At 40.9% G+C, this 18,787-nt stretch overlaps 2 protein-coding genes across 2 annotated transcripts; one reads left to right on the forward strand and one right to left on the reverse strand.

The window, feature by feature from the left end:
* Positions 1-177: 177 nt before the first annotated feature.
* On the forward strand, positions 178-8,396 carry fam20a (FAM20A golgi associated secretory pathway pseudokinase; the record flags this gene model as incomplete). The annotated part of the gene is made up of 11 exons (XM_079214037.1): positions 178-548; positions 2,281-2,474; positions 2,728-2,778; positions 4,041-4,119; positions 4,383-4,475; positions 5,961-6,076; positions 6,253-6,433; positions 7,029-7,138; positions 7,231-7,312; positions 7,396-7,455; positions 7,622-8,396. The coding sequence occupies 11 exons, from the start codon at positions 178-180 to the stop codon at positions 7,890-7,892; spliced, it is 1,608 nt and encodes a 535-aa protein (XP_079070163.1). The 3' UTR covers positions 7,893-8,396.
* A 1,146-nt stretch (positions 8,397-9,542) lies between these two features.
* prkar1ab (protein kinase, cAMP-dependent, regulatory, type I, alpha (tissue specific extinguisher 1) b) lies at positions 9,543-17,849 on the reverse strand. The gene is made up of 11 exons (XM_079234725.1): positions 17,739-17,849; positions 15,949-16,164; positions 14,843-15,013; positions 14,655-14,746; positions 14,485-14,546; positions 14,350-14,396; positions 14,074-14,232; positions 13,885-13,945; positions 13,524-13,645; positions 12,205-12,286; positions 9,543-12,048 (listed from the first exon to the last, which is right to left on the reverse strand). The coding sequence occupies exons 2-11, from the start codon at positions 16,120-16,122 to the stop codon at positions 11,876-11,878; spliced, it is 1,143 nt and encodes a 380-aa protein (XP_079090851.1). The 5' UTR covers positions 16,123-16,164; positions 17,739-17,849; the 3' UTR covers positions 9,543-11,875.
* Between the last annotated feature and the right edge of the window lie 938 nt (positions 17,850-18,787).

Raw genomic sequence — 18,787 nt, forward strand, 5'->3', positions numbered from 1 at the left:
GAAGGAGTGAGGCTGGAAGGAACAGACTGAAACACACAGATAGAAAAGAGAAAGAGACAGACTTGGACCAACCTTTGCCTGGCTAACTGTGTGGGAGACTACAACTGATGCCTCGCACTCTCTGGAGCAGCACATAGTTCTTTAGCTTTCTCTTTCTACATTTTCATCTCTGTTCAGATGATGAGGAGAGACCGTCTCTTCTTGGCCGTGACCCTCACCGCCATCTTCTCTGCTGACCTCTACTTTATCCTCCTGCCAAAGCTGCGCAGCATGGGGCAAGGATCAGGATACGTTTGTCCATGTGGTCCCATCAACCTCACCCTTCCCATGCACGGGGGTCTCGCCACCCCGCGGCTCTACAACTGGACTTCTGCGCCGCCTCTGGATGGTAACTCATTCGAACCCGCTGATGGGGGCTCAAAGCTGAGCAGGCTGTTTGCTCACCCTCTGTACAACATCCAGACTCCGGTGCCGGGGCCGGAGGAGAGGCTGCTGCAGGCGGAGCAGCTGATGGAGTACTACAGAAGGAAGGTGTCACGCTGGGAAAGGTCAGTTTCTGGTGTCCTTTTCTTGATTTAAAAAAACACATTTGGACATTGCTTATTTTGTCCACAGTGCATTGATTTTACAATGGCTGACAAGTATCTAAACATGGCTTGTGTTGCTCAACGACAAGAGAAGCGGGTTCATTTTGGCTGACAGATCTCATTGTGTAAAGGACTTGTTGGGGCTTGACTGTGGTCACGGGGCAGGGTCACCGACATCGCAGCCAAACCCACCTGCAGTCATGCACAAACACATATCCATGCACATAAACAGACTTGTGCATTTGTTCATGATAACAGATGTACACCCACAGAAAGACATCAGGATGTGACAATTTTGTGCGTCATAAAAGTCCAATGTCGAGTGGGCTGGTGGCAGGAAACACTCACAAACATTTCCCCCTGAGAGCTCGCGTCTGGAACGCTCTCTTTAAGGTAAACAAGGATTTAAAACTACTAAAGCCCATTTTAATCTGTGGGAGCTGTAGCCGTCTTGGCATGTGAAGCTGTCTATCCCGACGCAGTGCACTCGCTCAGAGAGATACAGATCTTGGGCTTTCATGCTGGAAAATAAGAAGAAATATGAGCAATGGATCTCCTCTTTCTGCTGCCTTTTTATACATGTGCACCAAAACAATAGATAGCCCAAAGGCTTGTTGAAGACTGGCAAAATCTTGCAACAGCATCTCAACACTGCAACAAACACACCTTGGCGAGCTTTGTATCTGCTCACATGAACAGTGATGAGAGCTTTTATTATCATAACAAAAAAGGAAATGGGTTTCAAATAAATTTCCTGCTCAACCTGTGCATGTGTATTTGGCAAATGTTGCAAGAAGCTACAACTGAAACATTTCTAACTTTCTCTTTGCTATTTTGTGTGTCTACACTATCTGGTCTGCACTTGTCCATTGTCCTGATTACCTAGATATTTCACTTCAGCTTGCTGGGCGACTAATGACTCATATTTATAGGTCTTTGCTTCATTATCTCTGCACTTCATGCAACCCGTGGTGGAGTTTGTTTGGGTTTTTGATGACCGTCCCACTCAGTGTGGTCAGCTCTGGCAATGTGGTGCCACTCTCACCACAGACTTTGTGGTGGTGAGAGTGTTTTTGGTCTGAGATTATTGTTGCTCAGGATTTAAGTATAGCAGAGAGGAGAGGAGGCTGTGGAAATTCCCAATGCTGGTAAAACTACTGTTGAAAACAATAGAGAGCCCATAAGACAACTAATAAAATGTCTATATTTGAACACAAAATTGGGCTACAGGAGGATAGGAGCAAATAAAACAAGTTGTAAAACAGAGTGAGTATAATAAATTCAACAAATGCCTGCAACCCTGTGTAGTTGCTCATATCCCCTTTCATTTTAAACACATTCTTGTAAGAGCTGCTGCTGAAAAAACCTGTTGAATGCACTTTGCCATGGATTTCTGGCACCAAGCACCATTCCAAATCTGTGGTCTTTCCAAAATAAACCACTGCTTTTAAAGAATGTTGTAAGAAGTGATTCCCAAGCAGTAAATTCTTGTATTTAAAGCTTGGCAATTCGGGTTTAGCAACAGCATAGCAAGAAGCCCTGCTCTCTTTCAGTGAGCTACTTTGTTGTTTATGTAACATGGCATTCACAACACCTCTGCAGAACGAAAACCTTTGAAAACACATATCCCTATCTAATTTGTTACTTTATTCACCCCCTACAGTTAACCTCTGTGTGGCGTCTTACTCCTCAGACATATGAAACTCTACAGCGAGGCAGCGGCTATTTCCAACATCACTTTGACTGAACATAAAGTGACCTTTGACCCCGGCGCCAGTTGGCTGAAGTTCCACCTGGGAATAAACCGCTATGCTCTGTACTCCCGTGAAGACCCCGCTATCCCACAACTTGTAAAGGACATGCAGAGCATGACCGTCATCAGCTCAGGTGATGGATGGATAGTGGGGATTCAAAACATATGCATGTCAGTGTAAAATAATTTGGGATTGCCAACATTTCGTTGTATTTTATGTTGTGTGCCATATAGTAAAAGGGCAGTTTTCTGACTTAGTGGATGCTTGATTATAGAGGCTCTAAGAGATGCTAATATTCTGTCTGTGTCCAAATTCATTAATGTTAAAATGCTACATGTGACACTGTAATGCTAAATTATGAGCTAACAAACCTTTATCTCTTCCAGATTACACTCAAGATGAGAAGGCCCTAAAAGGAGCATGTGATTGTACCAAAGGTCTGGTCAATTAGGCTTCTCTATCTGTTTTTTGATCTTCTTTGTTTTAGATCTCTGACCAACTCCTTTGTTTCTCTCTTTATGTTTCTCGCTGTGCTTGGCGGTACCATCACAGACAAACACACTGCGTCCTTTGTGATAGCAAAGATTCTGTTTTCCGTTTGGCGTCAAAATCTGTGTGTCTGTCTGTGTAAGATACTTGCTCTGGGGCAAAAAAGCAGGCGTGTGTTCAAAGGCAGAGCTCTTAATTACAGTAATGTTTGATGTCTGCGCGCTCTGAGGGAAGCCAACGTTTGCAGGCTTCAACCTACACACCAGAAGCCACCTACGCTGTCATCTCCAACCTCTGAGCAAGCCAAAGCTGCAAATGTATGAGTGGATAATTGAAAAAGTCACTTTGAATTTATGTTATTTTAGCAAAAAGCTAGCATGTATGGAGAAGTAATGATGCAGCTCTCTAGTATACTTTTTCGAGTAGAAGTATGCACATTAAAGCAAAGTTGTATAGCGAAAAGAGCTCACATTTTTCAGTATTTTCAGACTTCCACATATTTTTATATATATATTGCTTTTTGTACTGTCTGTGCCCGACCAGCACAGCTACGTGGCTGACCACACAAACATCACTCACTGCCAAGAAGAATTGCAACAAAACAATCCGTCCCGTCTGTTTGAATGTAACCTAGGAAGACTTTGTCATCATTTCAGTACCCAAAGACCGAGCAAGAGTGTTGGTTGACCAGGAGGGATTTTTACGCCAATGTGGTTCTGTTTGATTCGTTTCAAGAAAGAAAAATAGTGATTGTAAACCTTATATGATTGTTAACTTATAATATCCTGGACAGTGTGTGGCAAGTCTGGCCTACTGCTGTGACATCATATACAAACAGAGAGAGAGAGAGAGAGAGAGAGAGAGAGAGAGAGAGAGAGAGAGAGAGAGAGAGAGAGAGAGAGAGAGAGAGACTGTGTGGCCAAACCCCAATTACTTTATCAAAGCGAACTGGCTGTGGGAATCACCAGAGGCCCTTCAATACGATCTTATTGGGATACAAAATATTGTTTTATATTACGATAACATGTATTGCGTTTCCTTACCTTTTTTACAACTGCAAATTATGCAGTTTGTCAACATCTGTTTTATCTAATAAGATAAAGTTCCATGACAACCATTTTTATTGCAGCAAAGGAGGTTTTGTCAAAGCTATCATTCAAGTCTCTACATAATGTTATAATGTGTCTTTCTCTTTCTGTCTCTGCTCTAGTTGTGAAGCCCAGCGGACATCACCTGAAACTGGCTCTAAAGATGCAAAACTTTGCTAAAGCAATGTTCAAACCCATGAGGTGAGGACTGAACCCACGTTTGATTTAGTCCATGGTCTTTATTAAACACCACCAATGGATTTTATGTCTAGGTAGGCGAGGTGGAGGAGGAGTGCTCCAGTATCAGGCTGAATCATCAAGTTTCTGCTAAGATCATAGTATTTGTCGTGTTGATTATATACTAACAGGCAGCTTGATCACTGTGTACGTTTTGACTGTGTGTGTGTGTGTGTGTGTGTGTGTGTGTGTGTGTGTGTGTGTGTGTGTGTGTGTGTGTGTGTCAGGCAGCAGAGGGACGAGGAGACTCCAGAAGACTTCTTCTACTTTGTTGATCTCCAGAGACACAATGCAGAGATCGCTGCCTTTCACCTGGACAGGTACAACGCTGCTCTCCTCACAGAATGCTCATCATCCCTTAATTGTTTGTCCTGTTTTACTGCCATCTTTGTTACACACTGTGTATCGTAAGTGGTCTCTTAATTTATGCGGCAGTGGTGCCTGTGGTGCTTGGGGGTAATTTTTTAGTTTTTGTTGTTGAACATCTGTCATTTTATTGGCCCCAGTTATGGCGGTGGTGCATACTAAAGTGCAACAAAGGCTTTTCTTTGGGTCCTTTATTTTAAAGAGACAATACGTGATGCAAATGTAAAGAATCAAGTACACATTATTCATGGCTTCCAGTGCTGTTAAATCATTTTGAACAGCAGTGTAACATGCCTATCACCGGCTGAGAAACACATAAAAAGCTGAATCATCATTTATACATTATAAATTATTGTTATAGGTTACCACTGATGAACAGAAACAACATGCAATCATTGAACAAAAAATCCTAAATAGTTTTCAACAAATAATTATAAATTTAAACTACATGTCTCTTGGTGCAATTAAATCACCCCCCCTAAGCAAAGATTGCAACATGTTTGCCCAGCCCAGGATTTCCAAACTAGCTGATCAGTAATAACCACAGGCAAAGAGCAAACAGCAGAACACACACACACACACACACACACACACACACACACACACACACACACACACACACACACACACAGACACACACACACACACACACACACATTGTAAAATTGCACATTAGCTGAGGTGAGATGATTCACTCTGAAATATAGACGTCTGAGCTAGACAGTATCATTAAGAAGCCACACACAATGATAAGTCATCACTTCAGCACACGAGACAGTAAACAGCAGCAGTGCCACGTCAACAACTCAAACAATCACTATAATTATTATTCTACTGCCTATCTGCTCATATTCTAAGTATCTATTAGTCTTTAAAATGTACGTTACTGTCATCAAACCCAAACAGACAGATAATTTTTCTGCACTCTCCTATTTTTAATTTGGTGTGTTTGCAGTCCGTGGCAGTGTGTTGTCTCTCTCTGCTGTGTCTGCGCTGGCTGCCAACCCTTATCATCCTCGCTATAGCAATCAGCAGCTGGGGAACGCCGCCGAGGATCTGCAAAACAGCCATTCAGCTTCACACACTAATTGTTGTTTGATTGTTGTTTGATTACTGTTTGCGAGACATGACTGCAATACGGCCCTCGGGGGAGGTATAAGCTCTTGGTAGTGTGTATGAACACAGCCAGCCAAATTACACAGTGTGGAGACTGTCAGTAGGATACATTCATTGATAAGAATCAGTGAAAATGAACCTGTGAAATGAGGCGAGGAGACAGAGATAAGGATGCCATCATCTTGACAGGGTCCACATTGCATTTACATTCAGTTTATGTAAGCATGAACTGTGTGAACTGTAAACTTTTCCTCACACAAGAAACCATTTCTAAAAGACTTTCTCTTCTGAATCTCATCAATTTATCCAAACTTACTTTTTAGGATACTTGACTTCCGGAGGGTCCCGCCGGTGGCTGGCAGGCTGGTGAACATTATGGGAGAAGTCCTCCAAGTCACCCACAACGAAGACCTACGAGCTGTCTTCTTCACCTCGCCAGGTAAAATAAAACAGCAGCACATTTGTGCCAGTTGATGATGACCAGTTGCGGTCTTACAGGGGGTTCAAAAATACTACTTACTATATTGACCTAAGCCCGTCTGGGCAGAACTGATCCGAGCAGCGTGTAATTGTTCGTCAACGTGAAACCCATTTTGCCAATTCCCTTCCCAATAGCGAACAACACGTGTTTCTTCGCCAAGTGCCTGTACGTGTGTAAGACTGAATACGCAGTGTGCGGGGGACCCGACCTGCTGGAGGGCTCCCTCTCGGCCTACCTGCCCGGCCTCAGCATCGCTCCCCGCATCTCCATCCCTAACCCCTGGATACGCTCCTACACCTTCACGGGACGAGAAGAGTAAGGCCTCGACCTCACTCAAGAGAAATTACGTTTCATTTTAGAGATGAAATACTTGCATTTGACCTCAAATAATATGAATACATGTTGCAGGGATGTTGTTGAAAATGTGTTTCTCCAAATGGTTTGGATAAAAGGTACAGCACGGTGCAAATGTACTGTCTTTTGCTGACTATAATCAAACTGTGGTGTAGACAGTTGGTGGCCTCCAGTCAGATAGGAAATTCTAGTATTTTCAAAATAAAATAAAAGACCAGATTTCCTGTTAATCCTGTTGGTGCATATCGGATGTTTATATCTTTGATCAACAGCTTTTCTAATTAGTGCTTTGTTTAAGTTGACCCTTTCTGTTTTTGTTACACCATCCACTGCTCTTGTAACCTAAGAAGTCAGTTTACATCAGATCAACAGCAGCCTCTTCCTGTTTTGTTCCACGTCTGCTGAGCAGGTTTCATCAGTATCATCACAAATCTAAATGAACTGAGGCCTCATTTTAGAAAGTGTTTTCTCAAATTGTTTCGAACGTTTGGTCAAAACGTCCAAATGCAGTAAACAGTTCCTTTTGATGATGTAATGTATGTATTTTTGTTCAAAGGTGGCAAGTGAACCCCTTCTACTGTGACACCATAAAGCAGCTGTATCCCTATAACTCAGGCAACAGGCTCCTCAACATCATCGACATGTCCATCTTTGACTTCCTCACAAGTATTTTATACCACTTCAGCACCTATTATTCACATAAGCCCCAAAACTTTTATTGTCAGAAACAATCTTTCTATGAAGTCCCTATGTTACAGGCAACATGGATCGGCACCACTATGAGATTTTTACTAAATTTGGGGACGAAGGGTTCCTCCTCCACTTGGACAACGCCAGAGGGTAAGACAAACATGTCACAGAAAATGTAATGATTGTGAACTTAACCGTCATGGTTTGACTTCCTTATCACATCTTTTGCTCAGGTTTGGGAAGCACTCTCAAGATGAGATGTCCATCCTGGCTCCATTAGCTCAGTGCTGCATGTGAGTAGCATGTACGGTGCAGTGGAATCAGCTTGTTTGGTTGTGGATTCACATTTGCAGTTACGAGCAGTTTATCCATAAGATTGTAATATTAAAAAGTGAATATGGGATGTGTAGTGTCTGGAAGTTTTGGGAGGAAACCGGATCTCTCTTCTCTCCTCCTCAGGATAAAGAGCTCCACACTGATGCGGCTCCAACTTCTGACCCAACCAGAGTTGAGACTCAGTGATGTGATGAGGGAGTCCCTGGAGGGAGACCCTTTACAGCCCATCCTGACGGAACCCCACCTCTTAGCGCTGGACCGCAGGTTACAGAAGGTCCTAAGAACGGTCCAGCGCTGCGTCCGGAGGCTGGGCAAGGACGAGGTGATCGTCAAGGACTTTGTCAGATCCACAGCGAGGCCTCAGACTGCCACAGCGACGGAAAAGGTCAGGTAACACAGGAGGAAAGGGTTGTCGCTCAGGAACAAGCCATGAATGGAAAACGCTGTGAAATCTTCAGAGAAGGAAGGAATCTCACTGTGGAGGTTCAGGACTTTAAACACTGCAGGCCTCAGATTCCTATCACATCTTTTTGTTTAGTTTCCTTCTCTCAGGGTCATAAATTCCCCCAAGGGTACATTTTATGACAGAGCTCTTACTTTTCATGTCCAACTACAACATCAGCTAGGTTTGGAGTTGATGCATTTAAATAAAGACCCATTTTAAAAGCCCAAAAGCTGTAAAAGTGTACAGGTTTGAATACAGGAGCTTTCTTTGATACCTGAAGCTAAAGACGCTTGCTCACTGTGATACACATCAAAATCAGCAATGGAGTTCATATTCCTAGAGCTGCCGTGCACTGGATCCGTTGGTTATCAAATGAATGCTGGTGAATGCTGTGATCACTGAAATAAATAGGTGTGTGTCCATGTGATGTAATAATTATAAAATAAAGTTATTTTGAACATAAATGATCACCTGCCAGTAACTGCAGTGTTAATTGTATGTGTTGATGTATTTGTGTGAGAAAAGTGAAGTTTATTTAGTTCCCTCCGTCTCGTGTTCCAGACTTGTAATCTTTCTGTCTCATTAGAGTGTTTAAAGAGGTTTAACACATCACTGTCAGCTAGAACAAGCTGAGACAGAGGACAGGCTAACCTAAAGCAACAGAGAAGTATGCGTGATAACATACCACCGTAATCATCCTGAACTGAGCCAACTGTGAATGTGTTTGAGCTTTGGCCTTCGTTATTTTCTTTGTTCTTATCCAACACGCCTGATACGTTCCAGGTCTCTGTGTGATGTAAAGTAAGACGAACAACCACAACTATTTTAAAGAGGTCTTTGTGATGCCGAAAGAAAGTCAGACATCAGCCTGACAGGGCAGGCAGGGAGGCTGATAAGCAGTGAGATCATAGAATGTGCTCCGTGCCGCAGGTAAATACCTTCATACCACAGCATATCTTCACCAAGACGTAGCAACAGTATGATAAATGTTAAAAATGAAGGATGACAGATTAGGAAATGAAGGAACAGACTGATCTTTTCCAACTCCAAATAACTAATAGCAACCATTTTAATGTGGCAAAGGTTGGTAGTTTCCCCAGAGCTAGTACATTTGTTAAGAATTTAAAACTTATTATTTGAAAATATCCCAGCATGGAAAATGTACCTAAAATATCTAAAGTCATAACAATCCACTTAAAAGAGAAAAATGTTGTGATATAGAGCATTATTAACCAGACATAGCATGTTTAGAAATAAAGCTTTCATAAAAGAGAAATGGAGGAAAGTTTCACTTTTAAAACATGTCCATAGATAAAATATACCAGACTATTTTTATACAGGATATGATGATTTGGCTTAAGGCTTTTCTGCAGCAATATGTTACCCCCTGGTGGACAGATGTCATATTACATCTGTTTTCTGAGCCACTAAAACACAGTCTAAATCCAATAGTAGTGAGCTGGTCTTGAACTAGTGAAATCAAAAGCCAGTTACAGTACAAGGAGGGAATAACTGAACTAAACTGGAGCCACCATTACAACTGCAGTAACACAGCGAAATGTGCAACACATAGGACGCATACACAGAGGTATATCATTTTTACTTTTTTATTGCTTAAACTGCCATCTGGAACAATCTATACCAAAAGGATAAACATCTTTGCACATACAGGAGGTCAAACTTAATACAGGGTAGAATAGAAAAAGAATGGTCCTCTGATCGCCTGCAGCTCTCTGTGCTGCAGACCTAACAAACTCACTGAAGGTCGGGCTAGCAAGAGTGACTGACGACTACCGTAAGCCCAGGTTAGGTAAGCTAAGGCAAACCGGGACAATTGCAGTGTGGCTAAACATTTGAAAATAAAACCAATGATGCTGCTATTTACATGAAAACAATATTTCGATAAAGGTGAGTCAAACCCATGCCCCTAACGGAGTCATTTCCTGTGGATCAGGATAAGGATCAGATGAAGATGATCAATTTAACTGTAAAGAAACATACATATTACTCATGTCTTCTCACTAGCCTGGCTACCCTTCCATCGGCACCAAAATCAAATCTTTTTGGACGTACAAACAAACATCTCAATTCTAAGCGCATCCCAGTGCTCCGAATGAGACGAAACAGAAACACGACTGGTTCTATGTCATTTCTGGTAACAGACAAGTGAGGCAGGAATGAAGAGTTAAGCCTATAATCCAGAAGTCAACATTTTGTGATTTGGTAAAGATCTTTAAAAAAGAACACACACACACACACACACACACACACACACACACACACACACACACACACACACACACACACACACACACACACACACACACACACACACACACACACACACACACAAAATAGGCATGAAGCAGTTAAGCTAGGGAGAAACAAACCAAATATTTGACAAAGTTCCTGCTTCTGCACGGGAATGCAGGTTTTTTTCCGTTTTTTTTTCTAAATATACGCTTCCATTCATACCGGATCACTGGATGCCTAAAACATCATGCCAAGTAAGCATAGAGAACAGATCACAAGCTACTCTGATGAAAAGACAGCCACCTTTTCAACAGGCAATAAGCAATGACACTAGTTTTAAATAAATATCTGCTCACTCTGCCCGTCAGCTCTTGTGATGCTTTAATACATAAATACTTCAGGTGTCCTGAAATCCATAAACCTTCTTGTTTTTTTTTCAAGACTTCACTTCAATAAACCTGGAATTTGATCTATTTTTAAAAAGATTGAACCCATGACGTGTTACACAATACAATTACATACTGTTTTTGTCAGTTGACAAGAAGGAGCATTTATTTACTTTGTGGCACTGGACACCTAAAATAGAATTTATGGAAAAATAAGTGTTTACAAAAAGACAGTTAAACATATATTTCTTTTAAGCTTACCATCACTCCAAACCATAAGTTTATCATTTAGTCATTGATGATAATATAACTCTGATCGTTTTAACTATACTATGATAACATTTTGATTACAAACTATAGCAGAAGAGTGACCAAGTTGTTTGGTAAATACTAAAAATAATTGAATACTGAAATACACTTAATACTCTTGTTAGATTTTTTTCCCCTCAGAGTAGTCAAGGCAGTTATTGTATGGTTGTTCTACAGATTAAGAGGACACTATGGGTAATAACTACTTCCTGTTTGGAGCTCCAAATTGCATTTCCACGGCTATGCATCTTTGTGTTGTGACAATAATAAACATTTGGCACTAGCCTGGTAGCTGCACAATAAAATAGTAACCTTAAGTTGTACAAGCTCTCTCCAACTAAGCAAAACAGACTTGTCACCGTCTCATCGTGCCAATCAAAAGGTAACCAAAAAACAACAACCATCATATAGCTAAACCCTTAAAAAACATCTGATAAAATTGTTTGTGACCATATTCTTCCTGCTCTTTACAGTTTCTAGGTTCTGATCAAATCAGGCTAACCGGTGTCAAAAAAAAAAACTTTAACGGGGAAGAAGAAGTCCTCTTTTTTTTCTTCAATCCTCAACATACATCTGCAACAAATTCACCAAAATCGCCATGTAAAGTTTGATTGTCCTGTCTCATCAGTCTGAGAACCTAATGTCTTTCAGATCTTCTAACAATCCTGCTTTGCGTTTGAGTCTAAAAAGAAAGCGTAATCAGCAAATACATATATAACATAGGTAACGTGTGATGTAACTGTGCCTACAAGGTAGCGTACAGCAGCTGGTACAAGCGCTGGTGAATGGCTGAAAGTCACCTCAGTGTGACGGGTGTAACAACTAAATTATCTTTGTGTGTGAAACAAACAAAAAGGGAGAAAAGCCAACGGAAAGAAGAAGAAAGTGACAAAAAAAGCAAATTGCATTGGTGGACCCTGGGTCTAAAAGGAGAAAGGAGGGAGATGGTGGAGGGAGGGTGGGGGTGGAGAGCGAGACGCCCCTTCAGACAGACAGCGAGACGAAGCTGTTATACTGTTGGATGTTACGTTTGAGAATGTCTGAACAGGGACCCAGGACGCGCTCGAAGCGAGGCCGGTCGAGCTTGACGCACTTCAAGGGGCCGCGGGCGACCACGGTGGCAGCGCGGGGACGGTTCATCAGCAGAGCGATCTCACCTGGAGAACACACATGGTTTAACATTTTTTAACCAACATAGAAACAGAATGAATGCGTTTGGTGCTGCAATATTTTTAAATTTGTTTTACTTATAACAGGACCACAAACTAATATTAAGTAATTACATAAAATAAAAAATGGTGATGAGTTCTTACCAAAGTAGTCAGAGGGTCCTAATCTCCCCACCTCCACAAACTCCTCGTTCTCTGAGCGACGCTGCAACACAGCTGCAGAACCCTGAGAACCCCACACACACACAAACACATACACACCAGTTTGATCATGAAGATTCATCTTGTTCATCTCTTGACTTTAGTTATATGATCAGTTTTGTCAGAGTAAAAAATCATCTCCATAAAAGTGCATTCTTAAAGGCAAATGGGTTTGAAAATAACTGGTAACACTTTATAATAAATGTGAGATTAAAGTCAGTTCCTCATTTATTAAGCAGTTAACTCTTATTTGTTGATGGTGAGCTACAGAAATTCATGATGCATCCTGCATTCATTCATTAAATCATCATGAATCTTGCATTAGTTACACATTACATAAGCATATGTGTTTTTTATAACAATATGATCACATTTAATATTGAGACGAAGCTTTCAATCAATTAAACAACAAAAGCAGTAATTAAGTGAGATGTTTTTGATGCATATAGACTCTGGCTTGATTAAAATCTGTTTAATACCATTAATAAAGAATACATGTAATACTTAGTGGGGCAGCCACTAATGATTATTATGATGATTGATTAATCAATGAATTATTTTGTCTCGACAATGTCATTTTTTTTTTTATCTTCAAAAATCATAAATGGATTGCACATTACATTTTCAAATTGCTAGTTAACAGAAATGTAAGACCAAAAAAAAAGCAACAAATTGGTATTTTTGAGAAAATCGAGCCAGTATTTAGTCATATTGTTGCGTTTTATTATTTCGATGACGACCGTGGCTCAGTGGTTAGCATGCCCGTCTCTCAATCAGAGTGGTTCGAGCCCCGGCTCCGCTAGTCCACGTCAATGTGTCATTGAGCAAGACACTTAACCCCTACTTGCTCCCCGTTGCTGTGTCTACGGTGTATAGAGCAAAAATCAAAGTCTTTTTGGATAAAAGCGTCAGCTAAATGAAATGTAATGTAGATCAAAATAGTGACAAATTCATTTTCTTTTGATCGACTCATCGATTTACTGACTAATCGTTTCAGTTCAAAGATCAAATACATGTTAAAGGGTAGTTTCACACCACGCTGTATGTATGAGTAACAAATTGGTTGTACTAGTTTAAAGAGCTGAAAATATTAAATCAACTGGCTCCGACACCTCCTAACTGTTTAATGTAACTAGGCCAACAGCCAATTATAGAACTGTTGCACTTCAGAGTTTAAAGGTAAAATCAAAGTACTGTGACACACGCAGCATGTATGAAAGGCATGCGTGTGTATGAGGGAAAGTTATTTATCATAAACATACCTCTAAGATGATGAAGAATTCATCTCCTGGTTCTCCCTGCACAACAATCTTCTGTCCATCCTCAAACTGGACAGGCTCCAAGGCATCAGCAACTGTCAGACGCTCCCATTTGTCAAGAGACTCTAAGGGGGGAGAACACAGATAAGAAAGAAATCAGCTGACGTAACAGACAACCCTGGAAAAATTAATAAAAATACGTCTCATTTGAATGGTTGAACCCGTTTTGGTTTTCTTTTCAGGGGAGATATTTTTAGCGAACTCTTTCAGGTTATTTTAATCTCAGCAACAAACACAAGTTACATGCTTCTCTTGTTCTATTTCTATGTTTTTTGGAGAAGGCCGATTTGAAACATTAACTCACCTAAAATGGACACTTTCCTGAGGAATTCCTCGTACATCTTCCTCTTTCTCAAAGTGCTACCCTGAAGGGAAATATATTTGTGTTAGTGCAAGTGTGTTGTGATTAATGACAAACATTTCCCAACCAAGCTTTATAAACAGTGGTCTTTCTCTACACTACAGACCCACATACTAAAACATGTCTCCTTACCATAAGTATTCTCCTGTAGCTGTCTCTGTCGATGCCCCACAGCTTGACATTGGTCTTGGCTCTAACTGTGGCCGCCCTTGGGGTGCCGTATATCAGGGCCAGCTCTCCGAAGCTGCCTCCCTCCCCGATGCTGGTCACCCATTCATTGTTCACATACACCTGTCACACATTAGTGGGGTAGAGACCAAGGTGTTAAAATGTAAACTTGACAACAACAACAAAAAAAAAAAATCTAAAACATTTTCCTGCAAATTATGACGAGGATCGGATACTCACATCCATCTCCCCTTGGTCGATAACATAGAAATTGTCACCTTCGTCACCTAGGGGCAGACAAGAACACTGTTAGCATCACACAAGGACATCCCAGGATTTGGATTAACGTTAATCACTGAAAAGATGTCGTCTTACCCTGCAAAATAACCGTTTCACCAGCGATGTAGGTGACTGGAAACATTGCATCAAATATGTCACTGAAAAGTAGCAGATGTGTGAGATGATCAGCTGAACACAGTTACACAATTAACAAAACGTTATCAATAAAGACATTTTTTTGTTTTTAAACAAAAAACAACAGGTACCTCCTCTCATTGTCGTCCAGGTGTGAGAAGAGCACGTTCTTTTCAATAGCTTTGGCCAAGGCTGCCATTGTCTTGTAGTCTTTTGGAATGACCTTAGAAAAAACACACAAAGATGTCACACAACTTCTCATAATACTGATTTAAGTGTTGCAACACTCTTGTCGCTGCTTGCGCGTGTGCATGTCTACCTTTCTGACATATGAGGCGGCATCCTCCTCTGTGTAGACCTCTGCGCTGAAGGCTCCTCTCCGCCGGCGACCCTTTACCACAGGATTCATGGGTGGAGACACCTCCTCATCACGCGAGTCTGAACGGGAGCTGCTGGCCTTCTGCTGGTTCTGAATTTGCTTGGCCTCCTCCTGGAGGACAGAGAAGGGGATGGAGGTCTTAAGTGGCTGCATTTTCTCTAAGTTAAGTCATTGGACATTTATAAAAGCACTTTTTGTGCAATAAAGTGCGACATTAAGTACCATGTCCAGGCAAATACAACACTATTTTTCAATGAAAACCATGTTAAGTCAAGTGTTCAATTTAAAGCACAACTAAAAATGATATTGGAAGTTATCCTGAAAACATAGAGTGTTTTTGTAGTTGTCAGACTGCCTGGCAAGTCAATTCAGAGATTACAAATATACTATTGGAGTATGCAGGAAAACTATGTCTTGCCAAGTTTCTCTGTTCTATGTTTTGGTATAGCTAAAAGTATTCTCCATGACAATTTCAATGGTATGGTCAGATGAGCATCTGAATGAATCTAGTAATTTAAAAAAGGATAATAAGCTATAAGAATTATAAAATAACTCCTACCTCGAATGAGTAAGCTAGTTAGATAGTAGCTAGTTATGAGTGCATCTTTCTATAGCATAATAATAAATAGCATACAAGCTGTAGTTCTTTTTTGCAAACAATTCATGGTAGTGTGGTAATGTGGAATGAAAATAATTATGTTGGCAGTATGTCTAAACTTAATTTAATAAATCGTTAAATTAGTTAAAAAGTTATAGAGGCTTTAAAGCAAAACATTATTATCGGACTTATTTTTGACACCACAGAAAAGTGATTCGGGCTAAATGAGAAATTGCTTCATCGTTGACATCCACTGTGTCATGTGTTGTTGTTTTTTGCCGGAGATATAAAAAGGAAATATAGCCTGACCAAGTGTACTTACAGTTTATGATAGCAATTATCAGCTGACTTATGAAACAGTAACTGTCTGGGTGTAATATAGAAGTATATAATGATCTGCCTTCTGCCCACTGACCAATAAGGACCACCAAAAAGCAGAGACACAAACCTTCTCCAGCCTCTCGAAGTACTCCCTGAGGAAGGCCATGGGCCTGTCCGGCCTGGAGGTGCACAGCTGGACAATGCAGTCCTTCAGCAGCTGTTGAATGTTGTGTTTTTGCACGTACTGCTCACACTCCCTCAGGCTCCGCTCCTCCTCGCTGCTCGTACTTCCAGATGCCATGACGACAACCACAACCCTGCTCTGTGACCTCTAACCTTTTTACTGGAGAGAGTGGTCAGTAACGGGGGGGAGGGGGGGAAAAGAGCATAGTTTCAGATCATCTCTGCACAACGTGGAGTCACAGGATTACCAGAAAGCAGCACTGAGTAGGGGTGACTGTGTGTCGTGATGAGAAATGGATGGACAGAAAACGTAAGAATGTGAGAAAAATAGAACCAGAGTGTGAAGGCACAGAGAGATGGGGTGTTGTTCTGGTACTAAGGAGACCGAGTGTTTCATAGTGTCAGCAGTGAAAATGGGTCATGTGATCACACAGATCTGACCACAAACAACAAACTGGGACTAAGTGTATTTACTCAAAACAACTTGACTTTTTCCACCAGCCTGAAAGAAGCCCTCTATCAAAGACATCATACACAAGAAGGCCACATTTTTGGGCAAATGGTGAAATGAAGGCCAGAGAATCAATCGGCTGTGAAACAGATCAAACAATTAAAGCAAGTGCAGTTGCTTGGAGTTTTAACATCTCAGGACACAATGCTGCCACTGAGCAAAATAGCCCGACAGATCCCCGATCATGTGATCAGCCTGATATAGGCTTCTTCGGATAGCTCTGAGCTTGATCAAGCTGTGTTGTCGAAAACAGGAAGGCCTCATGTAACCAACATGTGCTTCTTTTTTTTTTATGAGTGAACAAACAGACCGATCCATTCTGTCCTTGCAAAAGTATCATGCATGTCATTAGTATAATAGGCTTCGGATAATTTCTAATCTGACTAGGCCCAGTGGAGATTACTGGCCATGTTATCAAAGATGAGGCGGACACAACCTTTATGCAACTAACTACTCACAGTTCAAACTTGGAAGGCTTGCATTAATCTAAACCTATAACTAAAGTGACAAATTATACTGTTTTCCAACCAGGTAGGATCAATTAAGAGATGAGACTACATAATCAAGAACAGGGATTTTCTGCCATATGTTATCAGTACATTTTTGTTTAAATATTGCAGGTAGTGAAAGTATATGACTAACATGTACATTTTCTGATTCAATTACTGAGCTGCAGCATAACCTCTGCTGTCTACTCAGAAGCTGGCTGTCAATTAAATTAGAGAAAACACTGTGATGCACAAATGACCTTGCTGAAAAAATGACAAAGGGCTATGCTGGAGGATGGATGATGATAACGAATCTAAAGGTTTACAAATTGACTAAATGTTATCCCCTTTTAGAGCCAGTATGAAGTAAATTCCCCGTCTGTAATGCCGTCTAGGTCAGGAAGGCTTCATGAGGAGGCTGACGGCTGCAGCCAAATAACTTACAGCGAACAGACAGACACCGAAAAACGACCTGCCCTAAATTATAATAACCAGTAAACACTCAAATGTGTGAATACGTTATGTTTTATACGTTTGCGTAACCGTCTTTGGCCGACGTTGTGTGAAAGAGTGTGTCAAGTTTGATGCCGAGCTGGCTAGCTCGGTGCAAAGGCAAAGCTCTCCTCCAATGACGCCATCTTGAGTTCTATCATAAACAAACGAGAGACGGAGGAAACAAATTTCACCTATCCAGAGGTCATATGATAGACGAACTGGAAACACGCAAATACTCACAAGAAACTGTAAATTCCTGCCGAGCCCTTCGATAGCGACTCGGGATGGATAATATTTCTCAAAGCGTACCGTTACCAGATCCTCCTCGCTTCGATTTTTTTCCCGAGCCCTGGACCGCTGCCCCACCGGATACGGCTGAGAGCCAATCAACAGCCGTCACTGACGTCAATTCTCCTCGTTCTGACATGTGAGCCCGTAACCCCTGGCAACCTTAAAGGGAACCACACGGAATCGTGACGTCAAGGAAATAGTTTAGAATTGAGAAGAAGAAAAAAAAAAAATCGATTTAGATCTGATTAAAAATTAGCCTGATAACAGGAATCTCTCAGTGTTGTCTTTACTCAGACCTCCTGGTTCACTGCAGTGTGCATGAACTTCTTTTGATTTTCAATGTAATTAAACATAAATATTCCCCCTATCATAATTATAGTAGTAGTATATATATATATATATAATGTTATTACCGATACATTTATGTCCAAGCAGTATTCTAATATTGTAGCTGGTCAAAATGCAGCTAATTTAATTGATGTATATAATAATGGGTAGTTTAATCTCCAATAAAGCATCATATTTGATAAACTGATCATGGATTAAAAAGTATTATGTCTCTATGACATGCAGTACAGTAACATATAATGGAAGCACTTAAAGGAAAAGAAAACAATGCATGTACTTTACTTTTCACCACTGACAAGTGACATAATTAATAAAGATATGCTACATAAAGCCAAGGGTTCCTATAGGATGATCTATTGTATGTGGCCTAATAAATGTATAACAATTCAGGAAAACTATTTAACACCTGTATTTGGGTAAGCTACGCAAACATAAACGTATAAATAAATATACGTAAAGGCAAAGTCAAAACCAACAAAAACACAATATTCTAACAATAAAAAGTAAAACAACACAAGAATACAAAGGTTTAGCAGCACATCTCTCCCAGGGTCGTTGGTGTGTCTCTGCACGGACGAGCAGTAAGAAAAGCTTGATACGTGGTTCATCCAATGAAATCATGAAAACAATTCCTCGTGACAAGACGGAAA

The sequence above is a fragment of the Taurulus bubalis genome (assembly GCF_910589615.1).
Source record: "Taurulus bubalis genome assembly, chromosome: 2".
Lineage (NCBI taxonomy): Eukaryota > Metazoa > Chordata > Actinopteri > Perciformes > Cottidae > Taurulus > Taurulus bubalis.